Source organism: Ochotona curzoniae, unplaced genomic scaffold (genome assembly GCF_017591425.1).
Source record: "Ochotona curzoniae isolate NIBS_2020 unplaced genomic scaffold, NIBS_Ocur_1.0 contig_2210, whole genome shotgun sequence".
Taxonomy (NCBI): domain Eukaryota; kingdom Metazoa; phylum Chordata; class Mammalia; order Lagomorpha; family Ochotonidae; genus Ochotona; species Ochotona curzoniae.
Window position 1 is genome coordinate 4,695,394 of NW_024465369.1, and position 24,311 is coordinate 4,719,704.

Consider the following 24,311-nt stretch of genomic DNA (forward strand, 5'->3'; position numbering starts at 1 on the left):
GCTTAGTCCATCACCACCCCAACTCTTGAGATAACAAGTGGGGCTAGAATTTTCACAGGATGTGGCCCACACATCCCTCACAGAATTTACCCCTGGTTATGGTTCTTGAGTGCTAGTTAATGTAATGGCTTGCTTAATGTGACCTTTCTCCTGATCCATCATCATGTCATATAACATGATATAATTCTGCAGGACAAGCACCAACCCATAGCTTTTGCATGGACTGGTATTTGGTGGTCAGCATTGTTCAGTGATTACAAGTTTTACAAAGGAAGAGTTACTGCCAATGGGAATCTTTACGAATGCTTCACGTGCTAGAAGCACAATGGGTTCAACCTGGAGCTAACTAAGCAGTGATTCAAAGAACCAAAACCAAAACCCTAGAGCTCCCCGGCTGGGCCGCCAGCAGGCTGAGCCTGGCACCAAATGGTGCACTGGCGGCCCTGGGACAGATCTCCACATGCACATGGTGGCTGTGGTCTGGGATCCAGGCATGAGACGCCCCATCCTGAGACCCACCAGTAGCCAGGAGGCTGCTGGAAGTTTAAATTCCCTTGGTGTAATTTTCATGATGTGATCTTGCAAGCATTTCCTGGATTAGACTTTATAATCTCTAGAAGTAACTGTTCCCTTTTACTTTGCTATAATTTGGCCCTTGACATATGGATAGCAGTGCTGTTGTGAAATAATTGAAATGACCATCATATTGAATGGCTCAGTGCTTTTATTAAGAATTTATGGCATGTAAATTCTAAAAAGCAATTTCATTTCTTCGTTTTTTTCTGCTTTGAGGTATGTTTTGTGCTATCAAATTCTATAAACTTATGGCTTAATTTAGAATATGATTAATATCAATTAAAAGTCTTTTGAAGAAATGAAAATTTCAAAAAGTCAAACCCATCAGATGTAGCTAAAATAATATTGAAAGGCTATTGACTTACATTTTGTATGAAGGTTGTCTTATAGCAGAGGGAACATATTATTTGTCCTTTTGGTATTGACATATTTCACTGAGAATTAAGGTCTCTAAGTGGGACCATTTGGTTGCAAAACATAGAATTTCATTCTTTTTAATGGCTGAGAGGTATTCCATGGAGTCAATAAATCACAATTTATTTATCTATCCCTGTTTAGATGGGCATCTGGGTTATATGTATGTCTTTTATTATAGATTACAATATAATTACAGATGCTTTCCCATTTGCAGATACCATTTTCTTCGGTCATATTACAAGAAGTGGGGTATCTGGGTCATTTGGCAGATCAGTTTTCAGTTGTCTTAGCACTCTCCCTACTGACTGCCGTAGTGGTTGTACTAGCCTACACTCCCACCAACAATGAAAGAGGGTATCCTTCTCCCCACATCCATTCTAGCAGGTGTTGTTAGTAGAGTTCGGATTGTAGGCCTATCTCACTGGAGTTAGGTAGAACGTCAAGGTGGCTTTCAATTGTATTTCCCTGACAGTGAACGTGGAAATTTTTTTCATATCCAAGTCATAAAGTAGCATCGTTTGCTTCAAGAATGATTTTTATTTTCTTTTTCATTTCCTCAGTGACACATTTGTCATTTAGTAGCATGTTATTTAACTTCATGTTGTTGTAAATTTCCTATTTTTCCTCATTTTTTTTTCATGTGGTCTTTCATTTAATGGGATGTATTATCCATACCTACAATGTCAGGATAAACTTAGAGAGCAGCATGATGGACTTGGGACTGTTATGAAAGACTGTACTACTGTAATAACATGGAGGGAATAAGTTGGAGTAAGGGGATTTCTGGAGGGGAAAGGGAAATCCCAGAACCTATGGGACTGAATCATAAAATATATTTTTAAAATCAGAAATTTTTCTTATGTTTTTAATGGATTTGTTATTATAGAACAGCCTGCTCAAAATTTCTTGGAAGAAGGGAGATTTGGTCAATATAGGAAGTAAATAACTAAGTAACATGCGAAAGATAGTGTGTGAAATATACTGGAGTTGGGGGTGGGAGCACTGTGGCATAGTGGGATAACCAACATCACATTTGGATGTCGTTTCATGTCCTGGCTGGTCTAGTTCAAATCCAGTTCCTGATAATGCCTAGGAAAAGCAATGGAAGATGGCCCATGGTTTTGTGCCCACATGACCGACTGAGATAAAGCTCCTAAGTTTGGCATGGCCCAGCAATGACTGGACATTGTCATCATCTGGGGAGTGAACCAATAGATGTAAGATCTCTTGCCTCTTTTTTCTCCTTTGTGGGAGCTCTGACTTTCAAAATAAGTAAATCTTTAAAAGTAGTATTGTGATAGGAAGGTAGAGGTGAAGTGAAAATCTATACACACTTTGTAAGAATGCCCTGGGAGCATTACCTTCTATTAGCTAACATAGAGCTGATAGTCCCCAGTGCATGAACCAAGAGATAGGAAATTTTTGGGTAAAAGGCAAGCAAAAGAGTCAAAACGGAGAGATGTCAACATTGGAGGCACTGCAGTGACAAGGCTGGTCCTTGCAAAAGCAGCAAATGGCAATGTGTGCTCTTTGATGTCATACTGCTAATAAGAGCTTCCTATTTGTGTTTCCGGTACTGTGCTGTAATCCTTGATAGCAAAAGATCACCAGAAATTTGAATCATGTTCCATGTGAAACAGAGAGACCACTATGAATAGCAATCAGCAGTCCAGACTGAACTGCAATAGGTAGGGAGCCAAAAAAAAAAAAAGATTTAATTGGGGCCTGCACCTTGGCACTGTAGGTTAAGCCTTTGCCTGTGGTGTTGGCATTGGGCATGGACACTGGTTCAAGTCCTGGGTGACTCATTTCTAATCCAGCTATCTAGTATGTGCTTGGAACTGCAGTGGAGGATGGCCTAAGTCCATAGGTCCCTGTACTCAAATGGGAGAGTGGGAAGATGTCCTTGATCTGATGTTCTGTCTGGGCCAGCTCTGCCAATTTTGGCCTTTTAAGGGAGTGAACAACTCTCTCTGCCTTTCCTTCTCTGTCTGCAACAGCCTTTCAAATAAAACTATCTTTTACAAGGAACTAATTAGTATTGTGAAAAACACAAAATGACATGTTGTGGCCTGAAACAAAAACACAAAATGGGGCCAACATTTGGGTACAACAGATTAAGCCATGAATCAAAATGTTTGGATTATTTAGCAGGCTGCCTGTTGAGGCCCAGCTGCTCTGCTTCCATTCCAGCTCTCTGCTAATGTGTTAGGGTAGGCAGCAGAAGATGACTCAAGAGCTTGGGTTCCTATTGACTACCTGGGAGTCCAGGATGGAGTTCTGGCTCCTGGCTTTGGGGTGTCCCAGAAGTCAAACCTCTGCTGATATTTGGGTGATAAACCAGTAGATGGAAGATGCGCACACACACACACACACACACACACACACACACACACACTCTATCCCTCTCTGTTTTTTTTTTCCTTTCATTTTTTTCAAATTTTTTAAAGAAGGTCAGTGAAAAACTGGAAAGGCTAACAATATTTTTAGAAAAATAAATCCAGTGATGTGAAGGATTATAAAATTATGGCAAAGCAGAAAACAATGAGCTGTTACTTAATCCATTGTTTAAATCTGTATGACCCAACTCTAGTCAACAGCACCAGGGCAGGTTGCTCTTAAATATGCTGCAGAGGCATGAGCAAGGAAGTTCAGTATGTCGTCTGGTGCAATTGCAAGAAATTGAACACCAAGGGCTCCTTAGGAGTGAAATGAATAAATGTATTGCTCTATGTTCATAGACTGGAATGTTACTCAGCAATACTAATAATTGGACTCTGTTTCTTTCAATTAGGATAGAATGATCTAGAAATAACAGTATTAAGGGTGAAAAGTATTTTCTAGAACTATATGCGAAATAACACTTAACTAAAAAAATTTAAATGCATACAATAATGCTATAGACCATCAATGAGTACATGCATACTTTAAAGGTAGACTATAACCTTAGATAATAAGAAAATACACACTGATCTGAGGATAGTGGGTGTGCCTGGGAAAAGAGTAACATTACTGAGAATCAAAGATTACAGGAAATTTCACCTGAATTTGGTTATTTTATTTATTTAATAAAATCTGAACAAAATGTTTTTAATCTTTGTTAGAAATGTGTGAAATTATTTGTCATACCACTCTTCCCCATTTAAAATATTTGATATTATAGAAAAACAACTGAAGTGTTAGTTTTTATTTGATTAGGGTTCTTTCCTTTACTTGTAAGCAGAGTATCTTGTGAAGTAATTTTTGTTTCAAAAAATTCCCTTGCAATTGCATACTTGAGAAGCAGTTTATAAGTTGCAATATATGTTATCAATGCCAAGCAGGTATAATTATCACAGCATATTCTTTTCTCTAAAGATTTATTTTTATTATTTTTTTATTGGAAAGGCAGATATATGTCGTGCCCACGTGTCTTATCGCCCAGCAATAAGACGCAGACGCGAGTGAATTCTTCTGCGGTAAAATTTATTGCACGCACAAAGATGAGGAAGAGGAAGGGGGCCCCAACCCCGGCAGGCTTTCTACTCTTATGTGCTGACCGGCCCCGCCTCCGCCGAAGATAGGTCGGCGTCATGATCACGCAGGGTCCTGGGCGACCGGATTCGTCAGTCCCCAGTGTTCACGTGCCGGCCACGCCGCAGCTCACTGTGCATGCGCTAGGCGCCTGCGCAGTACAGCGAAGGCTACGTGACTCTCCACCACACACGAAGGTGTGGCTTCTCCGGCCGGCGCCATTTTAGGCACAGCATGTGGCCAGTGCATACAGATGCGGCTTGCAACAGATATACAGAGAGGAGAGACAGAGAGGAAGATCTTCCGTCCAATGATTCACTCCCCAAGTGAGCGCAACTGCAGATGCTATGCCGATCCAAAGCCAGGAGCCTCTTCCGGGTCTCCCACGCGGGTGCAGGTTCCCAAAGCTATGGGCCGTCCTTGACTGCTTTCCCAGGCCACAGGCAGGGAGCTGGAAGGGAAGCAGGGCTGCCGGGATTAGAACCGGCACCCTTATGGGATCCCGGGCATGCAAGGCGAGGACCTTTAACCACTTGCGCCACCGCGCCGGGCCCAGCATATTCTTTTTATAAGGAAAGTCAGTTATGCCTGTCTTTTCCATTAAAAAGGCACATCATTCTATGAAGGGTCAGTTTTCACTTCAGTGTGTGGACAGTGAGCATTATTTGGAGCTTTAGTTTATATGGTGATTCCCCTTACACCAGAGGTTGCCATAACTCTTGGAGATAAATAAATTCCTTTTTTTTTTCTTCCTTTACACAGTGAATCAAAGTACCCAGGAGATTCAGGTCATGTTGATGTTTTGTAATGCAAAATTCCAATTCAGCATCTATTGGCTGTTGCTGCCATTATTCCAATAAAATGGAATCCCATTGATCAGATTACATCAGGGACCAATATCATTCTGCTTAATATTATTTTAAACAAATAGATAAGCTTTTGAAAAGAATGATAAAAATTAGTCAACACCAGGCTATATTGTGTTTCACTGTGTTAAGCTGCTGCCTATGATGCCACCATCTGGTATGAATGACAGAGACCCTGTTCCATTTTGTCTCTAACTGCTTGCTCTTGTGCCTGGGAAAGCAATGGAAAATACCTCCTTGCTTGGGCATTTACACATGTGGGAAACCAGATGGAATTTGCTTTGGCCTGGCCCAGGCCAGGCTGTGGGAATCACTGGGGAGTGGTAGAATAGACCAGAAAATCGAAGATTCTGCTTGTTTCTGTCTCTGCATTTCAAATCAATCAATCAATCCTTAAAAGTAAAAAAAAAAAAAAAGATCAAATGGAAATACACACCATTTGGAAGCAAGAAAGCAAAAATTAGAAGGACTCTTCAAAAATAACACTTCCTTAACCATTCATGGAAAGCTTTATTTGCTGTTACTGTTGAAAAAACATGTGATGTGCCTAACTGATCTAGGAGGAAAAGTCAGTGTGGGAAAGGATAAGAGATACAGAAGCTGTTACGTGGGAAAAAAATGAATTGCGCTTTAAATACAGATGGATAACTCCATAACTTAAAGGAAGAAGAGGGTCAATCAGTTGTTGAAATTCATTTTTAAAAACAAGGATTTTAAATTATTAAAGAATTTTTTAAAAAGATGATCAGATTTATAATAATTCATAGACAATTTAATAATACAAGGATGATTTCTTCCCTCTCTCCCTTCCTTTCCTGATTCTTTCCACCTTTCTCCCTTCCTTTGTTTCTCTTTTCATTTTTTTTCAATTTTAGGATACTGTATTTTGACGTAAAGTCAAAGTTTTCATGCATTAGTAACAGTTCAAAGCAAGAGGACCATAGATCAGCAAGAATATAGGCAAGAAACAAACAATAATTACATGAAAATATACTGATTTTATTCATATAGAGTAAATTTTAAAATAATCATAGCTCATTACTAGTAGTATACCACTCTTAACTGGAAAATATATGAAAGTTTGATAAAACTGAAATTGCAGCAATAATGAAATAATATCTACATTTTTTTTTACTATAAACTTCAGTCTATGTAGTGCATTAGTGTAGCTAATAACTTCAATAAGATCCCTATACCACAGGCAATAAAAGCAAAACCTGGCAAATGCAATTATGTACACAAGCTTTTCCACAGTGTGGGAAATGGTCAACAGAGTGAGGAGATGGGCAGCAGAATGAAAAAGATATTTATTAGACTTGTGTGTGACAGGGCTTATATCTAGAATATATATCAACTCTTAAAAAGATTTCCTAAACATGTGGAAAGAGACACGTAGTAAGAGGTAATCTCTCTACTGGGTATATACCTAAAAGACATAAACATTTTATCAAAGAGATATTTGTACCTCCATATTTCTAAGCAGCCCTGTTTATGAAAGACTAAATAACCTATCAACTACTGTGCCAACCTCAAACAAATCAATAAAGAAAATGTGTGTATACATACACAATGTAATAGTACTCATCTATTAAAATAAAATTATTCCATTTACATCAAAATGGATGCAACTGGAGGACACAATTTGGAGTGAAATAAGCCAAACACAGAAGGAAAAGCACTGCATAATCTCCCTTATTTGTGGGAGCTAAAATAATTTAAAACAACAAATCAACCTTTGGGCAGATGTCAAGCACGACATCTTCTGAAATGTAAAATTCAGAAAGTTCTTATTAATCAACAGCTGTCGTGTCACACAACAGAAAGAAGTGTTCTTCTGTCCCAACAATCCTGCTGCTCAAATACGGTGACACACGTAGGGGATTTTTAGAAGAGCATCTTCCTCATGTATTGTGCTTCGGGGCCATGAAAACCGCACCTTAGACTGAGTAATGATCACAAGAAAGACACTGTTTGATTTATTTTCATGGGCATGATATATCTGTATTTCAAAATAAAGCATTAGATCAAAGATTTATCTTGTATCTCTTTACCTTTTCTCTGTAAGTGACACGTTAACTATCAGGGGTTTAATGAGGGATATCACTGTGATAATATAACTACAATTTGCTCATCAACATGGCTAAATATAAATGTTTCTTATTCTGCCCTGCATGCACTCTGCAGTGTCAGCTCCTCCAGCTACGTGTTTTATATAATCAGACGCAGAGACAGTGTAACACTTGTCCCTCCCTTTGAACAGAGGAATGATGATTAAAAACTTGTATATGCCCCTGTTATTAACTTACCAGGTTACAAAGCTTAATTCTGGAGCTTGAAAGTGATCTTTTCTTGTGATGACATTGTGACTGGGTGGGTAAGGCCATCCCCTTCGACACTGATATCTCATATGGACTGTGGTTCATGTCCTAGCTGCCTAACCTCTGATGCAGCTCTTTGCTGATGACCTGTGAAAAGCTCCTGGTTGGAGCCCCACCACCCACATGGCTCCTCCTGACTCCTGGCTGCTCTTTGGCCTAACCTAGGCTGTTACTGTCTCTGGGGGAGTGAGTGAACCACTGTGAGAACATTCCCTCTCTAACTTTGTCTTCCTCACTCTCTGTAACTCTTTCAAATAAAAAAAAAAAACTTTTTAAAAAATTGACTTATTCTGTAACATGCTGTTAAAATTGCTTCTAATAATTGACCTTGAATAAGGGAAGAGATAATAAGTTACAGTGATCCAAAGAAAATAATGCAAATTAGAATTTGAAATATTTCCCTACATGAGTATAGCTGATTTTCTTCTACTTAAAATCATTTAATGTTCAATTAAGCTGAAACCTAATTTTTGTACGAAACAGTAAGGATGGGAGGGAAACCTACTTTTTCTGGTATGAGAGAGGGCACTACCATTCACTGGTTCACTCCCTAAATAACCACGATACAAAGAACTATGCCAAGCTGCATCTGGGAGATGGCAACTCAATATCTCATGTAGGGTTACCCTCTGCAATATGCACTATGAAGAAGCTGGAAGTGAGATATTCAGCTGATATTTAATTCAAGCATTCTGACAGGGCATGTGGGCCTCTTACTTGAGTCTCAAACACTATGCCAAACACCTGCCTCCCGATCAACTTCCTTCCATGCACTTCATACCTGCATCAAACTGATCTTTCTGCCCCGCTCAATAGTATGCTTGGACATATTTAACAACCAGTTCTTAGTTGTAGCATTTCCAATTTCTCCAAAATCATATTCCTCACTTGGGCTTTTGTTCAGGTACTTCCATGAATCCAAGTGGCTTGCCCAATTCCTGAAATTTTAACAGTCGACTATTACGAACTATTTTATCCAGCTCCAGTATACTGCTGTCTCCCATCCCCACAAGTTATCTCAATTTTATTTTATTCTTTTGAATGAAAATGGTAATGCTGTTTCATCTGTGCCTGAGAAGCTCCTATGAATTTCTATAAAATGCAGCCCAGATGTCCTTTCTGAGCTTTCTCAGGTGGTTCATCACTGCTGTATCAGCATTTCTTCACATCATGAATGCTTTTCTGTTACATTGCTCACAATATCTTATGTCTTTATGTATCTTCTCCCCTGTTAGACTACTGATATACTGGATAGTACCCATGGTTTGCCAGTGAGATTAGAAATGCTCACAACCCAACAATATAGGGCATAATATCACTGTTTTAATATCTAAGTTTTGTAAAGTTGCATAGATTATTAGTTTAAAACTTCATTTTTCTTTCTATTTGTTTTAAACTCTGGCATTGGTCAAATTATTTAGCATCCCTGGGCCTAGTTTTTTTTTTTTTTTATCCATGAGTATTTAGAATTGAGCTCATAAAATAGTGGTAATGAATTGTCTGTATGGTTCAGTTCAGTGATGAGTCCTGGGGACCAGTCGCTAAATGTTAAAGGCAGGCTAGGAGTCATTTGTGAAAGCCATAGAGAAGGACCACTATTGCTTCTGACAATCCTGGGGAGGGGCAAGGGAGACCCTCATGTGTATGTGTTGCTACAGTGAAATAGCTGTAAAGGGGAAGTTGAAGGCACGTTCCTAAAATTTGGTGTCATAAGATGTTTTATCCCTTGTTATTTTTAAATCTCCCTGTATAAAGTGTAAACTAGATTCCATGTTTTTTTCTCCTGGTAGATACTTTGTAACATTTTGCTGCATCCATTTAATCTGATGTCTCCTGTTTCATGCCTCTATTCTTCCAGCCAATGTCTGCAAGATACCTATCCTTTGACTGTTCAGTCATGCATTATGCCGAAAGACTGTGAAACTACTGAGTGGTCGCCCTGGACCCCCTGCTCCAAGACATGTCATTCAGGCAGTCTCTCACCAGGATTTAGGAGTAGGAGCCGGAATGTGAAGCACATTGCTGTCGGCGGTGGAAAAGAATGCCCAGAACTTCTTGAGAAAGAAGCCTGTATTGTGGAAGGAGAACTTCTGCAGCCATGTCCCAGGTAGGATGCATTCTCTGATATATTTCAATGTAATAGCAAAAGGTCATTGGTTGTGGTGGCAGCGGTGTTAACAAATAATGAAAGCAGCAGCTGCTCATATTTGTTGGCTCTTTGCTGAGTATAACAGTTCTATATTTGGCAGTTTAAGGTAAGGGGTGAAGGGCATGGACTGTTTTGATACTGACACTTTGGATTCAGATACTGTTTCTGTGATTAGTTATATGACTGTTGTCAAGTTCTCTAGTTCTAGTGTTTAGTAGGTTTGTTAGCAATACTATCTCTACTGCTTGCCACATAATGACTCTTATGTGTTATTACTGATAGGACATGCTTAATTTTTTGAAGCTTTTTAAAATTTATATAAAAGAGTGCCGGGGAGGGATGAGAGAGGGAAAAGATCTTCCATCACTGGTTTCTTCTCCAAATGCCCACAGCAATCAGTAGCCAGGGCTGAATCCAGCCAGGTGCCAGGAGCTCCATCCAGGTGTCCCACACGGGAAGCAGGGGTCTAACTCTACGCTGGATGCCTTCTCTGCTGCTTTTCCACATGGATTGGCAAGGAGATAGAGCAGAATATGAATATGAATAGCTAGGACTTGAACCAGGGCTCTGATACAGTTGACCAGTGTCAGAAGCCACCACTTAGTTATGCTGCATCACCACATTACACCAATACACTTAATGCTTACATCAACCTATTAGTTCCGTTCTGAAGTGTAGCTACTGGTGCTCAGAGAGATTAAGTAATTCCTAAAGTTACTTGGTTAGTGATTACCAGCAATTTCATTCTAAGCTGCTTCTATCTGGAGTATTTTTTTTCCATTCCAAAGTCCCCAGGAAATCAGAACAGAATGGAAAGGAATTATTACCTGTTAATCATTCTATTGTAACATCTTGATCTTGATCATGTTTTTCCTAACATCTGGCAGAGGTCTCTAATTGTGTTTTCCTCTAGATAGTTGAATGAGTGTGGCCCAGTATGATAATTACTTAGATGCTTGGGACATCATTTCCAGACACCTGTTTGAGATGGATTTGTGGTTATTTCTGATTGATACCTGCTCTGAATTGTATCTGTTAAATCTTTGTATGTTTAAGATGACCATTTTGTTTCTTGTAGCTTCTGAGATTTGAGACTCATTTCCACAGCCAAAAAGAAAAAAGTATGAAAAATTAATTTTTTGCTTAAACTCATCACTTGATTATGTATGGAAGCTATGTAGGGTACAGTCTAGCAGATGTTGTGGTCATATGGAAGTTGGGGCTTAGGAAGGCTAATTCCCTGTCTCACTTTTGGACTGGAAGCAATGTTGATTTGATATGATTCTTTTTGAAGTAAAATGGTTGCTTAGATCATTATCAGTTCTTATCTCAAAAGTGTAGACAGTAGATGGAGTTTATGCTCCATTATGTATTAATTTATAATTTCATGTTGTATTGAACTTCATGTCTATCAAGACATTAACTCTAGAGCAGACCAGGGGTTTTAAAATGGCTTAAATCTTGGTTATCTGTCTTCTTTGAAATTGGCTACACTTAATGTTGTATTTCCATCACGTACCTGCTGTGTACCTTTGAACAAGCTGCATGATTTCTCTAATACATTTCTCCTTTCAATAGAAAGAATGTCATAACACTGGCTGTGTTGCCACTTTGAAAGTCAGGATTGTCAGGGGTGTAAAACATCAACCGTCACAATAATACATAGCAGGCACTGTAAGAAGGATGCATCTTTCTGGAAGAAAGATGCTTGCTGCTTGCTGCTTGCAAGTGTGACTGTTTCCTCTAAGGAAGGAAATCCCTGCTTTCATTGGGCAGCATAAGGGAATAACTTCAAGGCATGGGGACTTATTTTTTTGGACAATTTGTAAGTCCTTTGTCTCATGTGGAAGTATAACTCGGGAAAATTTTCATGAAAGGCAAACAGAAATAAAATCTGAGTTTAATGATCACCTTAATATGTTATTTCCTTCAGGGAGTGACTAGTGAATTCTTCTTGGTACTTGGTATCTTTGAATGTCTGTAGACTTACAAACATACTTCCATTTTCTTGGTCAATATTTATTAAAATCATCTTAGAAGTCAGGACTATGGGCCCGGCGCGGTGGCGCAAGTGGTTAGAGGTCCTCGCCTTGCACGCCCGGGATCCCATATGGGCACCGGTTCTAATCCCGGCAGCCCCGCTTCCCTTCCAGCTCCCTGCCTGTGGCCCGGGAAAGCAGCAGAGGACGGCCCAAAGCTTTGGGAACCTGCACCCGCGTGGGAGACCCGGAAGAGGCTCCTGGCTTCGGATCGGCATAGTATCGGCCCGTTGCGCTCACTTGGGGAGTGAATCATCGGACGGAAGATCTTCCTCTCTGTCTCTCCTCTCTGTATATCTGCCTTTCCAATCAAAAAATAATAAAAATAAAATCTTAAAAAAAAATAAAAAAAAAGAAGTCAGGACTATGCCCTCTGATAATGAGCAAGTTGAGCTGGATCTGCATTTTTGTTAAATAACACTCATCCTTTGTTGAGTATTTATTGTTGGCTGATAATTCCAACTCAGTTTAACACTAAGTATGAAGAATATTTGGATAGCACTGAGTTTACCATCCAGATGAGACATTTTTTAGAGTGAAAGGGGTTAAAACTGATACTAAGAATTTACACTCCAAGTTGGTATAGTTCTGAAGTCAGTGTGTTTTCTGTTACATTATAGTGACTGTCAGGACAGGTGAAGTAAAGACAAGCACCAGCACTCTGTGTGTGTGTGTGTGTGCACGTGTGTGTGTGTGTAATGTGTATGTGCATACACACACATGCATGTATGCATTCATTCCTATGTAACATGATTTTTTTTCTGTAAGATGTTAAGTGGAATGGCAGAAAGTTGAGATGTATCCAAGATGAATTTCTGTATTGATTTTCATTTGATTGAACCTTAATGTCTGAGAAGTAAACGCTAACAAATTTCATCGGTAATAAACTCAATGCTCTAGTTCTGCTCTTTGAAAATGTTTCTGAATTTGACATTTTAAACAAACCTTTCCAAATGCTGAATCTTTCGGAAACGGGAGTCTTGAAGAATTCACTGAAGTAACAACCAGTGTTTCCTAGGGAAAATAACGTGTTAGTTGATGACACTGTTGTAAGAAGGAGGATAAGTAAATAGCAATAGCATCACTTGACCTTTTTGCTTGTCTGAAATCTGGTCTGTGGCCTCTAGCATAGGAAATGTATACAGCATAAAGGCTGTACACTAATCTTTGTTGCTAACTCGACACCAGTGATTAAAATCTGTGGTGAACAAAAGGATTGGAAACCAAAACCTGTTAGGGAACAAAAGTGCTCAGTTCTCCTTTCCTCGAAGTTATGAACAATTCATGCACATTGAGCAATTTAATTTGCTGTATTTCAGTGCAGTAGGAAATTGTATTTTTGTGACTCTTCATTTTTTTTAAAGCTCCCAGAGTATGTGGCTTGATTTTTACCCTTTTGCCATTTCTGCTGAGGGAGATATGATCATTCATTCAATAAATACACACTGAGCTCTTGCTATATACCAAGCACTGTGTTAAGTGTTTCAGATACCTTGGAGAGTTTGCTAGACAAAAATCTCTTCACCTATGAAACTATGAAAACTTAAGTGAGGATACATCAAGTAAACAAACAGTAAACTATACGCTAAGTGTGTGACCTGTGGGAAAAATGAAGCTTTAGAGCAAAGTAAATACAAAGGACTCTGGAATATGGGTTGTGTGCAGGTTCCAGAACTTAACAGGGCCATTAGGGAAGCCTCTCTTGAACAAACCGCTTTGAGGGGTCAGTGTTTAAATGGAGTTAGTAAATTAGTTGGTTTGATAATTAGAGGTAAGTTTACTCCAGAATTAGAGTACTGGGAAAAAAATGCTCTGGTGCTGGCATATTCGTATTCCTCAGGTACATAGCTTTGGAGGCTGCTTTTTAGCAGCTGGGCTTCCCTGACCAACACTTGAACTGTGAAGACCATGGATGCCAATCTCTGACTCAGCATTTCACTAGAGGAATTTTAACCAAAGGGAACACTCCTGAAATCAGCATGCTTAGGATGGTGCCTTGTGGCTACTTGAAAGGAGACAGAGAGTAGGAGGTGTCATACTGACCCAGGGAGTTTTAGAATTTAAAAAGATATAAGCATTGTGTTGCCTAATTGTTGATATGGATATGTCCATATGGAATGTCTATATTGCAAGGTGGAGGGTTAGCCTGTTGAGCCCCCATTCCAGCTCCAGAGATGATTTTTGACTGATATAAACGGGCCATTATAGACCTGTTAATTCCAGCATTAATCATCTGCTTATAATTTTACATCTCTGCTACCCCCGCATGTCACTGTGGTGTATGGACGAGGCAGACTGAATGCTCGCCACTCTTGATCTTGTTTTGGTTTTGTCCTGTTGATGGGCATTGTGACCCTAGGCATGGTTATTCTCTGACCTCCGAAACAGAGATATGTAAGTTGTATAAGATACTCAAAATAACATTAAGGGAGGACGAGGCCATCTTATTTTTTGGCTAAGATAAAGAAATATGAAGGGCACAGTGTCAGTGGTGTTGCTATTAAGTGCTTCTTGTCAGAGCTGGCAGCATCTGAGTTGGGAATAGCTCCTTAACCTCCTTCTTGCCTGAGTAGACGGTCCCATTATGGCTGAAGACCCTGTAAGTAATGTTCAGGAATATTGAGCAAATGTCACCTGCACACATGTGTTTTAGCAGTGACACCTCACATGACCTACCAGCAACTTCTAGTTCCCCTTAGGGAGAAAACAGTTTGCTTGTGAACATGGCTGTTTTACCTCTTACAGGAACGGTAAGAGTTTCACATTGAATATAAGACAGTGCCATTCAGGGTGATAGTGACCAATGCAGAGTAATACTCAGAATCGGATAGCAAGGTAGAAACTGGGTGACTGATGGCTTTCCAGTGACTGTGTGACATTGCTACTTAGAAAATCTCCTCTGCAACATGTTTCTATACCCTGGTCTGGCAGTGGAATGATTGGGCTTTTATACTCCATCTCTCCTTGCTTTTGCTGTACTTGAATTTATCTTTCGAATGAATCAGGTAGAACTCCTTCTCAAGAAGTCAGCCTGTGTAGCTCATGCTGAGAGAGCAAGCAAGTCTTCATGATTTGCCTGTTAACTCATAAAAGCCAACCTGGTTCTCCCTAACATCTTCTGGAGGACTGAATGTGACTTTTCATTTTCTAGATATAATCCCTTTCCCTTGAGAAAACTCCAGAAAGGGGTTTTAGGTGACGCTTGGATACAAGGAAGCTGCTCAAGAAAATGATAGTGGTTGAAAAGTTGACTTGCTTGTTTCTTCCTTTGCGTGTGTAAAGTGAGCAGCATGCTGTGAGGGGATGTGTGTGCACTTAATCGTAGTAGTGATCTGATCACCACAGTGATTATATTTGGTTCAGGAAACTGAAGACTTTCAAAGTGTGTTCACGTTTTTAAAAAAATGGTAAATATGTGTTTGCTTATTAGGAGGGCAGAACTGCAGAGAGGGGGAGATGGAGACACACAGAGAAAAGGACCTTCAATCCAATGATTCACTCCTCCAATGACTAAATTGGCTTGGGACTGGCCTGACTAAAGCCAGGAGCCAAAACTCTATCTGGGTCTGCCTTGTGGGCGTCACAGGGCCATATTCCACTGCCTTCCCAGACACATTAGTAGGGAATTATTTATTTATTTATTTATTTATTTTTTTTTATTGGAAAGGCGGATATACAGAGAGGAGAGACAGAGAGGAAGATCTTCCGTCCGATGATTCACTCCCCAAGTGAGCGCAACGGGCTGATACTATGCCGATCCGAAGCCAGGAGCCTCTTCTGGGTCTCCCACGCGGGTGCAGGTTCCCAAAGCTTTGGGCCGTCCTCGACTGCTTTCCCAGGCCACAGGCAGGGAGCTGGAAGGGAAGCGGGGCTGCCGGGATTAGAACCGGCGCCCATATGGGATCCCGGGCGTGCAAAGCGAGGACCTTTAACCACTTGCGCCACCGCGCCGGGCCCCAGTAGGGAATTATTTTACAAATAGATTAGGCTCCGTAGGAACCATATGGAATGCTGGGGACACGGGAAATGGGTTAACCCAGTTAGTTGGCCCCTACTTGGTTTGTTCATCTCTAATAGTCATGTACAATATGCACCTTCAAAATTAGAATACACAGCCTGCCATATCTATCTTGTAAGATTCAAAGTAAAGTTCCCATTGATCATCTTCTATAAAATGATATCACTATTTTGTTTGCTTGCATTTTTAAATTTATCGTAGAGCAGCACCTAGAAAAGTATTTCATTAGTAAAATTTGGATAAATGACTAATAAATGCTCAAACACATAAATTGATTATTTTTATTCATTTGAAAGACAGAAGGAGAGACCCGCAGAGATCTTCCATCTGCTCATTCACTCCACAAATTCTAGCTGTGGTCTCAATAATTAGGCAACCATCTGCTGTTTTCCAGACTTGTTAGCAGGAAGTTCAATCAGAAGCAGAGGTAAGGGGCCTGGTATCATGCTATGGCAGGTTAAGACACTGCTTGCAGTGCTGGCTCCCCACTTTGTACTCTGGTATGTGTCCCAGATGTTTCACCTCTTGTCCAGTTCCTGCTAATGTGCCTGAAAAAGCAACAGTAGCAGAAGGACACGAGTCCTTGGGTCTCTGCATCTACATGAGGGACTCAGATGAGCCCCAGCTGTTGTGGCCTTTGGGGAGCCAACCAGCCTGATGGACAATCTTTTTGTCTGTCAGTCTCTGTAACTTCCTTGCGAATGAATCCGTCATAGTCTGAAAGCAGATGCAAGGTTTGATCCCAGCCACTGTGCTTTGGAATGAAGGTGTCCTAAGCAATGAGTTAAATCACTGTACCACAGTGTCTACTTCTTGCTTACAGGAATTATTAAATGATTATATGTGAGTAATTCAAAGCAATTTTTAAAATAAAAAGCAGATTGAATTGGTGCATTTCAAAACAGATTGAAGAGATACATCTGCATAGGAAAGGGATGGAACGATGGAGCTTTCCACAATCCCACATGGCTTGCATGTTGCTAATGGTGTGCCTGGTGTTCCAGCTAGAATGTCTGTTGTCCTTGGATAATATTATTTGTTTCAAACATAGTGCAAAGGCAATCACCATTTGAATTTGCAGACATTTGCTTTCTGGATACATCACCTGTTTTTTAATCTCCTGCTGGTTTTCTATCACAGCACTTAACCTACCTATAGCAGGAACTGAATAAATGGATGTCAAATGAATTAATGAGTTTTAAAAATAAGTTTTTTTTAATTGTTTAAAAAGGCGCCAACCATTTGTAGCACTTGAGCAGGAAAGGAATCACGACCCAGGATGCTTGGAGAAAATTGTTATAAAACCAAACCAACAATTTATAAAGAATGTGAAAATTGTTTCAACAGGAGACTGATTACTTTTGATAAAGTCTAATGCTAGTGCACATTGCTTCACGAGTCCCCATTGTGCCACTTTATATCCTCCTGGATGGAAGATTTGTTCCCCGGTTAGTGTAAGAAAGTTAACGTACTGTTAAGTGCTATACGTAGCGATACAAGTCTATTAATAATACATATATGGAGTTTGGCTAGCAAAGCCATCTGCTGAAGAGCAAAGAGTTTCGCACTGCAGAGTAGCTTTCCATAATCAATAGTTCTCCTCTACCCAATAAAAAATTACTGGAGCAGAAAATGTTCAAAGCATGATCAGTTCCCCTTTATTTTGGTCATCTGTTTGGCAAAAATGACAAGTTAATTCTTTTCTAAATGCACTCACAATTTTAAAAGGACAACAGATATTGTCATGCATTAGTCATGGTACAGTACACTGGTTTTTAAATATATACATGTATTTAATTTAAATATCTTGCACCAGTGTTTCGATTCCAAAAGTGTTCACAAATCTGTATGTGCTCAGTCAAAACATGACCATCGACTAATGTGATTGTTCTTTCACTTTGTCATCGTTCAATCACTCAAGATTCCATTCCATGTTACTTTGTTTTAAATCTAAGCTCTTAGAAGAAGGGAAAGTGAAATCTAGAATCTGCAAGCAATTCTGAGCCTTATGAAAGTGGCTAAGCTTGAATTCTACAGGCCAGAGGTTGCTGTGAAGCTGTGACGGTCATTGCATCTTATGGCTGTTAGAATCATCTTGTGTCACGTTATTAGAATGGAAGTCTGTGAAGAAGAGGCACTAATGTACCTCCTATTCTAACGCTGATTTTGCTGATTGAGGACATCTCTGCCTATCACCTCACAGCAACGACGCTTACTCCTTTGTCTTCCTTCTGCCCTCAGTGAAGGGAATTGTTTGGCTATGCGATTCTTTAGGTTGGACAATGTTACGCATAGGCAGCAAACTACATACTTGGGGCTGACAGTTAATCCCAAGCCCCAAGCTTTTACATTTGTCACTGGATATGTCTTGATGAAAGAAAGTTTCTTAGGCTTAATTTGTTGGTTCTTGTTTAATAAGTTACTTTATAACATGTAATACTTGTACATTTTGAGGGGGTACTAAACACACAGGCATGGCATGAGTAGTGGCATTTAAGTAATGGAGAAAATATGAAGAAGTTAAGCACTGAATTTCAGCCATGCAGAAAATGTTCAGAAAACAGATTGTACGAAAATACATGAAAAACTAAGTTCCGCAAGTATGGCTTGTACTCTGTTACCTCCTGAGGGATTTTTGTCCCTTTCCAGGGCTATTTTAGCCCATAGTCCAGTGTCTAAGATTGTGCTGTAATGTACGGGGGCAGAATAATCTTGGGATTATTATAATTTTTTTCTCTCTCCCATCTCCTCCCTCATGTCTGCCATCTGAAAGTGTCTTCCAACTTCCAGATGCATCCTGAGCCTGTAACTTCTCACCATGTTCCCTGTTACCACGGCATGTCAGTCTACCATCGTTTCATAGACTGGCAGAGGCTTCCGAATTTTGGTTTACTCTTCTTGCCTGTAGTCAGTTGTTTTTTTTTTTTTTAAAGATTTATTTTATTTTTATTGGAAAGGCAGTTATAGAGAGAGGAGAGACAGAGAGGAAGATCTTCCGTCCGTCCGATGATTCACTCCCCAAGTGAGTGCAATGGCCGATACTATGCCGAGCCAAAGCCAGGAGCCTCTTCTGGGTCTCCCACGCAGGTGCAGGGTCCCAAAGCTTTGGGCTGTCCTCGACTGCTTTCCCAGGCCACAGGCAGGGAGCTGCAAGGGAAGCAGGGCTGCCGGGATAGAACTGGGGCCCATATGGGATCCTGGGGGTGCAAGGTGAGGACCTTAGCCACTGCGCCACTGCGCCGGGCCTAGTCAGTTGCTTTTACTCAGTAGCCAGCATGATCCTGTTAAAAAAACGCTGTGTAGAATTGTACTTGGCACATAGTAGGAGCTTTCAATTACAAAATGGCTGGATGAGTCAATGATTCACTTAAGGTTTGGGCATATCCATTTCTCTTTCTTGTGGAGCCTGCTGCTAACTGGTGTCTTTGCCATTTCATACAGTTTCTGTATCAACTGCAATGACGGCCTTTTGGGGAGTGCCTTTCCCATGGACTCAGCATGTTATTAGCCTTCCCTCCTTGGAGGTGCCTGGTTTCAGAGCCACTGAAGAGTGGGTTTTCATGCCATAGTGGGGAGATTCGAGTTACCTTTATGGGAATGTCTGGCATGTCAAGGACTCTGTATCTAACATTAAGAATTAACAGAGACCTAAGTGTGGAATTTCAGAGTCTGAAGAATGTATCCCTCTTCAAAAAACTCATCTGAATCTGTTCATAGGCAATTCAATTTTCACAGTCACAGACCCATTCCTTTGGCTTATGCATGTGTTTTGTTTCTCCTTTTCAGTTGAATAACCTCGTGAGATGACTAAAATTTGCTTCTCTGTGATCGCAGTGCTCTAATTATAAGACATCTGGCTGTCAGGTGTTCTCAAACTGTTTGTGATTAGAACAACAAATACTTCAGTGGTGTGAAGTATTTCTGGTCACTTGGCACCAAAGGAGGACCCATTTTATTGTTCAGCCTTTGAGACTGACATTTGCGTATCTTTGTAATATCAAGGGCAGCAGCTTCCTATTGTTTCCGGAAGCTGATGGAGATTCATGAGTTGGCCGTTTATTGCTGTAATCTACCTGGATGTCATTTCCTTAAGCAGTTGTACTATAGCATCAGATAAGCCTGACTGTGAATCCCAGTCTCTCACTTCCTTGTGTGACCTTGGAGGGGCTACTTTTTATGTCAGTGTTTTCTTTTTGAAAAGGGAACATAATATTTTCTTCACTGAGTTGCTGAGAGAATTAAATGCACCTGAAAGGAGTATCACAGATTAAGCTACTGAATAGTCAGCCATGTCTATGTCAAGCAGATCATGTCACAGAAAAAACAGGCCTACCTCTTGGCGAATGCTCATGATGCCTTGTAGCCTAAATAAGCTAATGACTTGTTCATTTTGTTCAGTTCAACTTTGGTAAAACAGAAAACTCGTACACATTCACCTCCATGAGGACTGAGTTCTTTCTTTGATTTCATGTCGGTGTGACAGCCCTGGAAGGCATTTCCACTGGCAAAGTGAAAGTGCCGCTTACCTGCAAAAGGTGAGGGTCTGCCTTGGATGCTCCCCGTCTTTCCCTGCTAAAGCAGGACCAAATGAGGAGGTGTTGAAAAGTCTAGGAGTCAGCAGGCAGGGAGTTGAAAAGGCCGGGGCCGTGACACAAGTTCAAGCATGAAAGCCAGCGTCGTGGGCAGCAGGCAGCCACATTTGCTGGAGGCGAGGGGACTATCACCAGAACAGCTCTGAAGGAGAGAGGGAGCAGCGTTTAGCCTCGCTGACTGCTTTGATTTCTGATTCTGTCAGATCCTGGAGATACTTTCTCAGGTTGATAGAGTTCAGGGTGTTCCGTTTTCATAGCTGCCAGGTGATTTGTGACTAAATATAGATAGGACTTTTGGGGAAAGAAAAAGTTTAAAAAAGCAAAGTGAAGACTATGAAAAGGCCCTTTTCTTAAAAAGAAAACTCCACCAATCTCTCTCCCCACTCCTCCATATCTCCTGCTGAGTTAGTCTTTTCTCTGCGGTGGTAAACAGTAGTGATAGTGACAAATGTCTTCTATTTCTTTAGAGAAATTGTCACTTGCCAGTGAATGGCAGGTTGGTGGAGGGTTTTCACTCAAAAAGAAATCAACATGGGCTTTGTGAATTTTGTATAAAACGATAGTCATTAAACTTTCCTTTTCACCTTTCTACATAATGACTTCAACAATTCTTTCACTGCTAATTTATAGAAAATTAACACAAAACCGATTCATGCAGCATAGCCCAAGCCTTTCAGACAGGCAAATACACGGTGATGACTTGCTGTCTCAACTTAGTGAATTTTTTTGTTGTTGCTCTGTGTTAAATGTTGATTGCTGAACTTCGAGGGTAGCAATCCTGCATTTTTTAACAGTGGGACTTTTGATGGAATCAATGAAATCCTCAAAATGTTAACACTGAGCGTTTTCTGCATCACCAAGAGGCACGTAGCATACGTAAGAGGACATGAGGAGAAACACAATTAACAACTTTGAGTATGTGGCAGGGTCAGTGGTTGGTGTTATTGTCTCCATTTTACAATTGGAAAAACAGAATTGGAGCAAAGTCATTTGACTATGGCATGGCGAAGGCTCCAGCTCAAGTCAGGTCCATATGCTTACAAACCATTTTGTGTCATCTACAGCGCATGACCTGCTCTTGCGCATCTTATTTGCTATGTCTATCATAGCAGCCTTGGAGGTGCTTGCTGTGTCTGATCTCTTCATACCAGCCAGAGAGCTCTTCTTTGGGGGATGCTCAAAAGAAGAGGGCTTGAAGTAAGAGCTTGGGAATGATCTATCCCAACGTGCCCTGACTTTCAAAGTGTTTTTGTCCTGAAACACAGAGGGACAAGTCCTCAGCTGAAGTGTCTGCGGGATGTCAGATACAGGCCCAGTGTGAGGATGGAGGGTTATGTCTGCAGGGACTTTTCCCTCTCTCCATTTCTCACATGCAGTATTAAGAATATATCACTGTTTGCTATTCTTCTCCCTGAAATAGGACCTCAGTTTTCCCTTGGCAGCCCTTATCCAGCCACAGACATACCTTATTGCCTGGGAAAATAAGTGGAAATGAAACTGGACGGAGAGAAATTGTGGCACAACAAATGCCAAAAGATGGTTCCAACTTTTTTTTTTTCATCACAGAGGACTTGCTACAGGAGTGATGATGGGCTTCTGATTTTGAGCTTTGTAGGATGATGACTCTTGCTTAAATATGTTGTCACTACTAGATTTCTTGGAGATTTGCCTTCTTATTTTGATGTCTGTAACTTGATTTATACCCTAGTGTTTCTAAGGCCACAGTCTTGATGATCTGTTCTTTTATTTCTTTCTCTTTTTTCTTTTCAAGTTTAATTTTGTTTCTTGGAAAGACAGATATAGAAAGAGTATCAGAGAGAAGAGAGATCTTCAGCCGGCTGACTCATTCCCCAAGTATTTACGATGGATGCGGCTGGGCCAGGCTGCAATTGGGAGGCTGGGCCTTTGGGTTTCACACACCAGTGCTAGGGATCCAAGCATGAGCTCATCTGCTGCTCCTTTCCCAAGTCATATTAGCAAAAAACTGGATTGGAAACTGGGGAATTAGGACTTGAACTGATAAAGCTTAAACCTAAACTAGCACTTAGATACAGGAGTCTGCCATTGCAAGCGTTAGTTTAACCTATTGCTCCACAACACTATGGCTGTTTTTTCCTTCCTTTGTTCAATCCAAATGTTGTGAAAACTTGTTTTTTTTTTTTTAAATTCAAAATAGGGCAGCAGAGGAGATGAGAATGCTTTTTATGTTGTTTAGTGTTCTAGAAACTGATGACCCTGTTGGTATTTATGTAGCTGCTGAAGAGGTGTATTAGCCCTGTGAGCTTGAAGAATGATGCAATAACCCACAAAAGGAAATTCTCTTTGAAATTGTTTTTCGGGTGTGAATGTAGTAGTATGATAGTTGTTCTGTTTCTGGAAGTTGTTTATAAATCCCGTTGTGTTTTTCCCTTGCACGTATGTATAATGTACATTTTTGAGTGTTTCTTAACCAGTTGTAAACCAAGGGCATATATATTTTAAGTCAGTTTAAATAATATCATAGCTGTATATGTTAAAATATATTTATTGGTTAAGCAAAGAGGCTTGGTGATAGTTCATTTTTTAATATGTAATCCTTTATCCAAATTGCAGGAGGTTAAATGAACACAAATTTTCTGCATCAGGAAGATTGAAACGTTTGAAATCATCTCTGCCAGTTCAATCTATCCCCATCCTCACACATTCATGTACTGTGCTACTAAATAAAAGAGAAAGGCCGACTTTCACCCATTTATTTGGAAGTCTATGAAGTAGATCTCATGCAAGCTCCAGTTGATGCGATTTCAGCTCATTGGGTTTCTAGCGCTTTCTTAATTTGTCACTCTTTTAGCGTTACGGCTGAGACAGGCCCACTCCTTATGCATATTTTCTTCCTTCATGAGCCTCTTCCTCTGTCCTGTGTTACCATGATGGACTGTTATGGGTTTTGTGTTAAACCAAAGGGATTTCTTATTTCAAAAAGTCAGACTTCTTTCTTTACCAAAAGTTGCACCTAGAATGAGAGATGATCATACACACACACACACACACTTGATAACTTATGTTTTCTTCATCATTATATATTTTCCTCACTTCTTCTTCTTCTTTTGAACAAATCAAACCAAACAGGTATTCCTGGAGAACCTCTGAATGGAAGGAATGCCAAGTCTCTCTCCTTCTGGAGCAGCAGGACCCCCACTGGCATGTGACAGGACCTGTTTGCGGCGGGGGCATCCAGACCCGGGAGGTGTACTGTGCCCACAGCATACCAGCGGCCGCTGCACAGAGGGCCAAGGAAGGTAGGCAGCTGGTCCCAGGAAAGGTGGTGCTACTGGTGGGAAGGGAAATCACTTCCACGACCATCTCCTGTGCTTCTCCTTGATATGACCGACCTTCCGTATTCACAGATTTAATACATTTTGTCTGTTGTTTGCAAAGGCAACCCCTAAATTCAGATTATAGCAGTTTGGAACAGTGAAAATAGTGGTGATACTGCTATCTTCCTTCTGAGATCCTTGTGAAGGTTAAGTAAGAACACTTACCCAAGGTGTGCAGCTGAGATTCATGTTCCAAGTTAAAGTGCTAGCCTGCTGGAGTGAATTAGTGATGAATGGATAGTGTGTATTTATTACATTTTTAAATCTCAGGGAGTGTGATTATTTTCTTTCAATTGATGATTGTGGAATTCCTATAGAATTCCTTTCAAATTTCATGTATATCTCTCATGTTTTAAGACTACAACCTTTTAGCTTTTATTTCATTTTTGTTGTTGTTGTCTAAAGTT

The 24,311-nt window shown here is 40.3% G+C and overlaps 1 protein-coding gene across 1 annotated transcript in view; it reads left to right on the plus strand.

Annotated features, from left to right (window-relative positions):
- Positions 1–24,311, plus strand: part of THSD7B (thrombospondin type 1 domain containing 7B) — a 717,619-nt gene that overhangs the window by 173,058 nt on the left and 520,250 nt on the right. The window contains exons 3-4 of the mRNA XM_040971516.1: positions 9,609–9,857; positions 23,657–23,826. Coding sequence (XP_040827450.1) covers positions 9,609–9,857; positions 23,657–23,826 — 419 coding nt within the window. The remainder of the gene's footprint in view (positions 1–9,608; positions 9,858–23,656; positions 23,827–24,311) is intronic.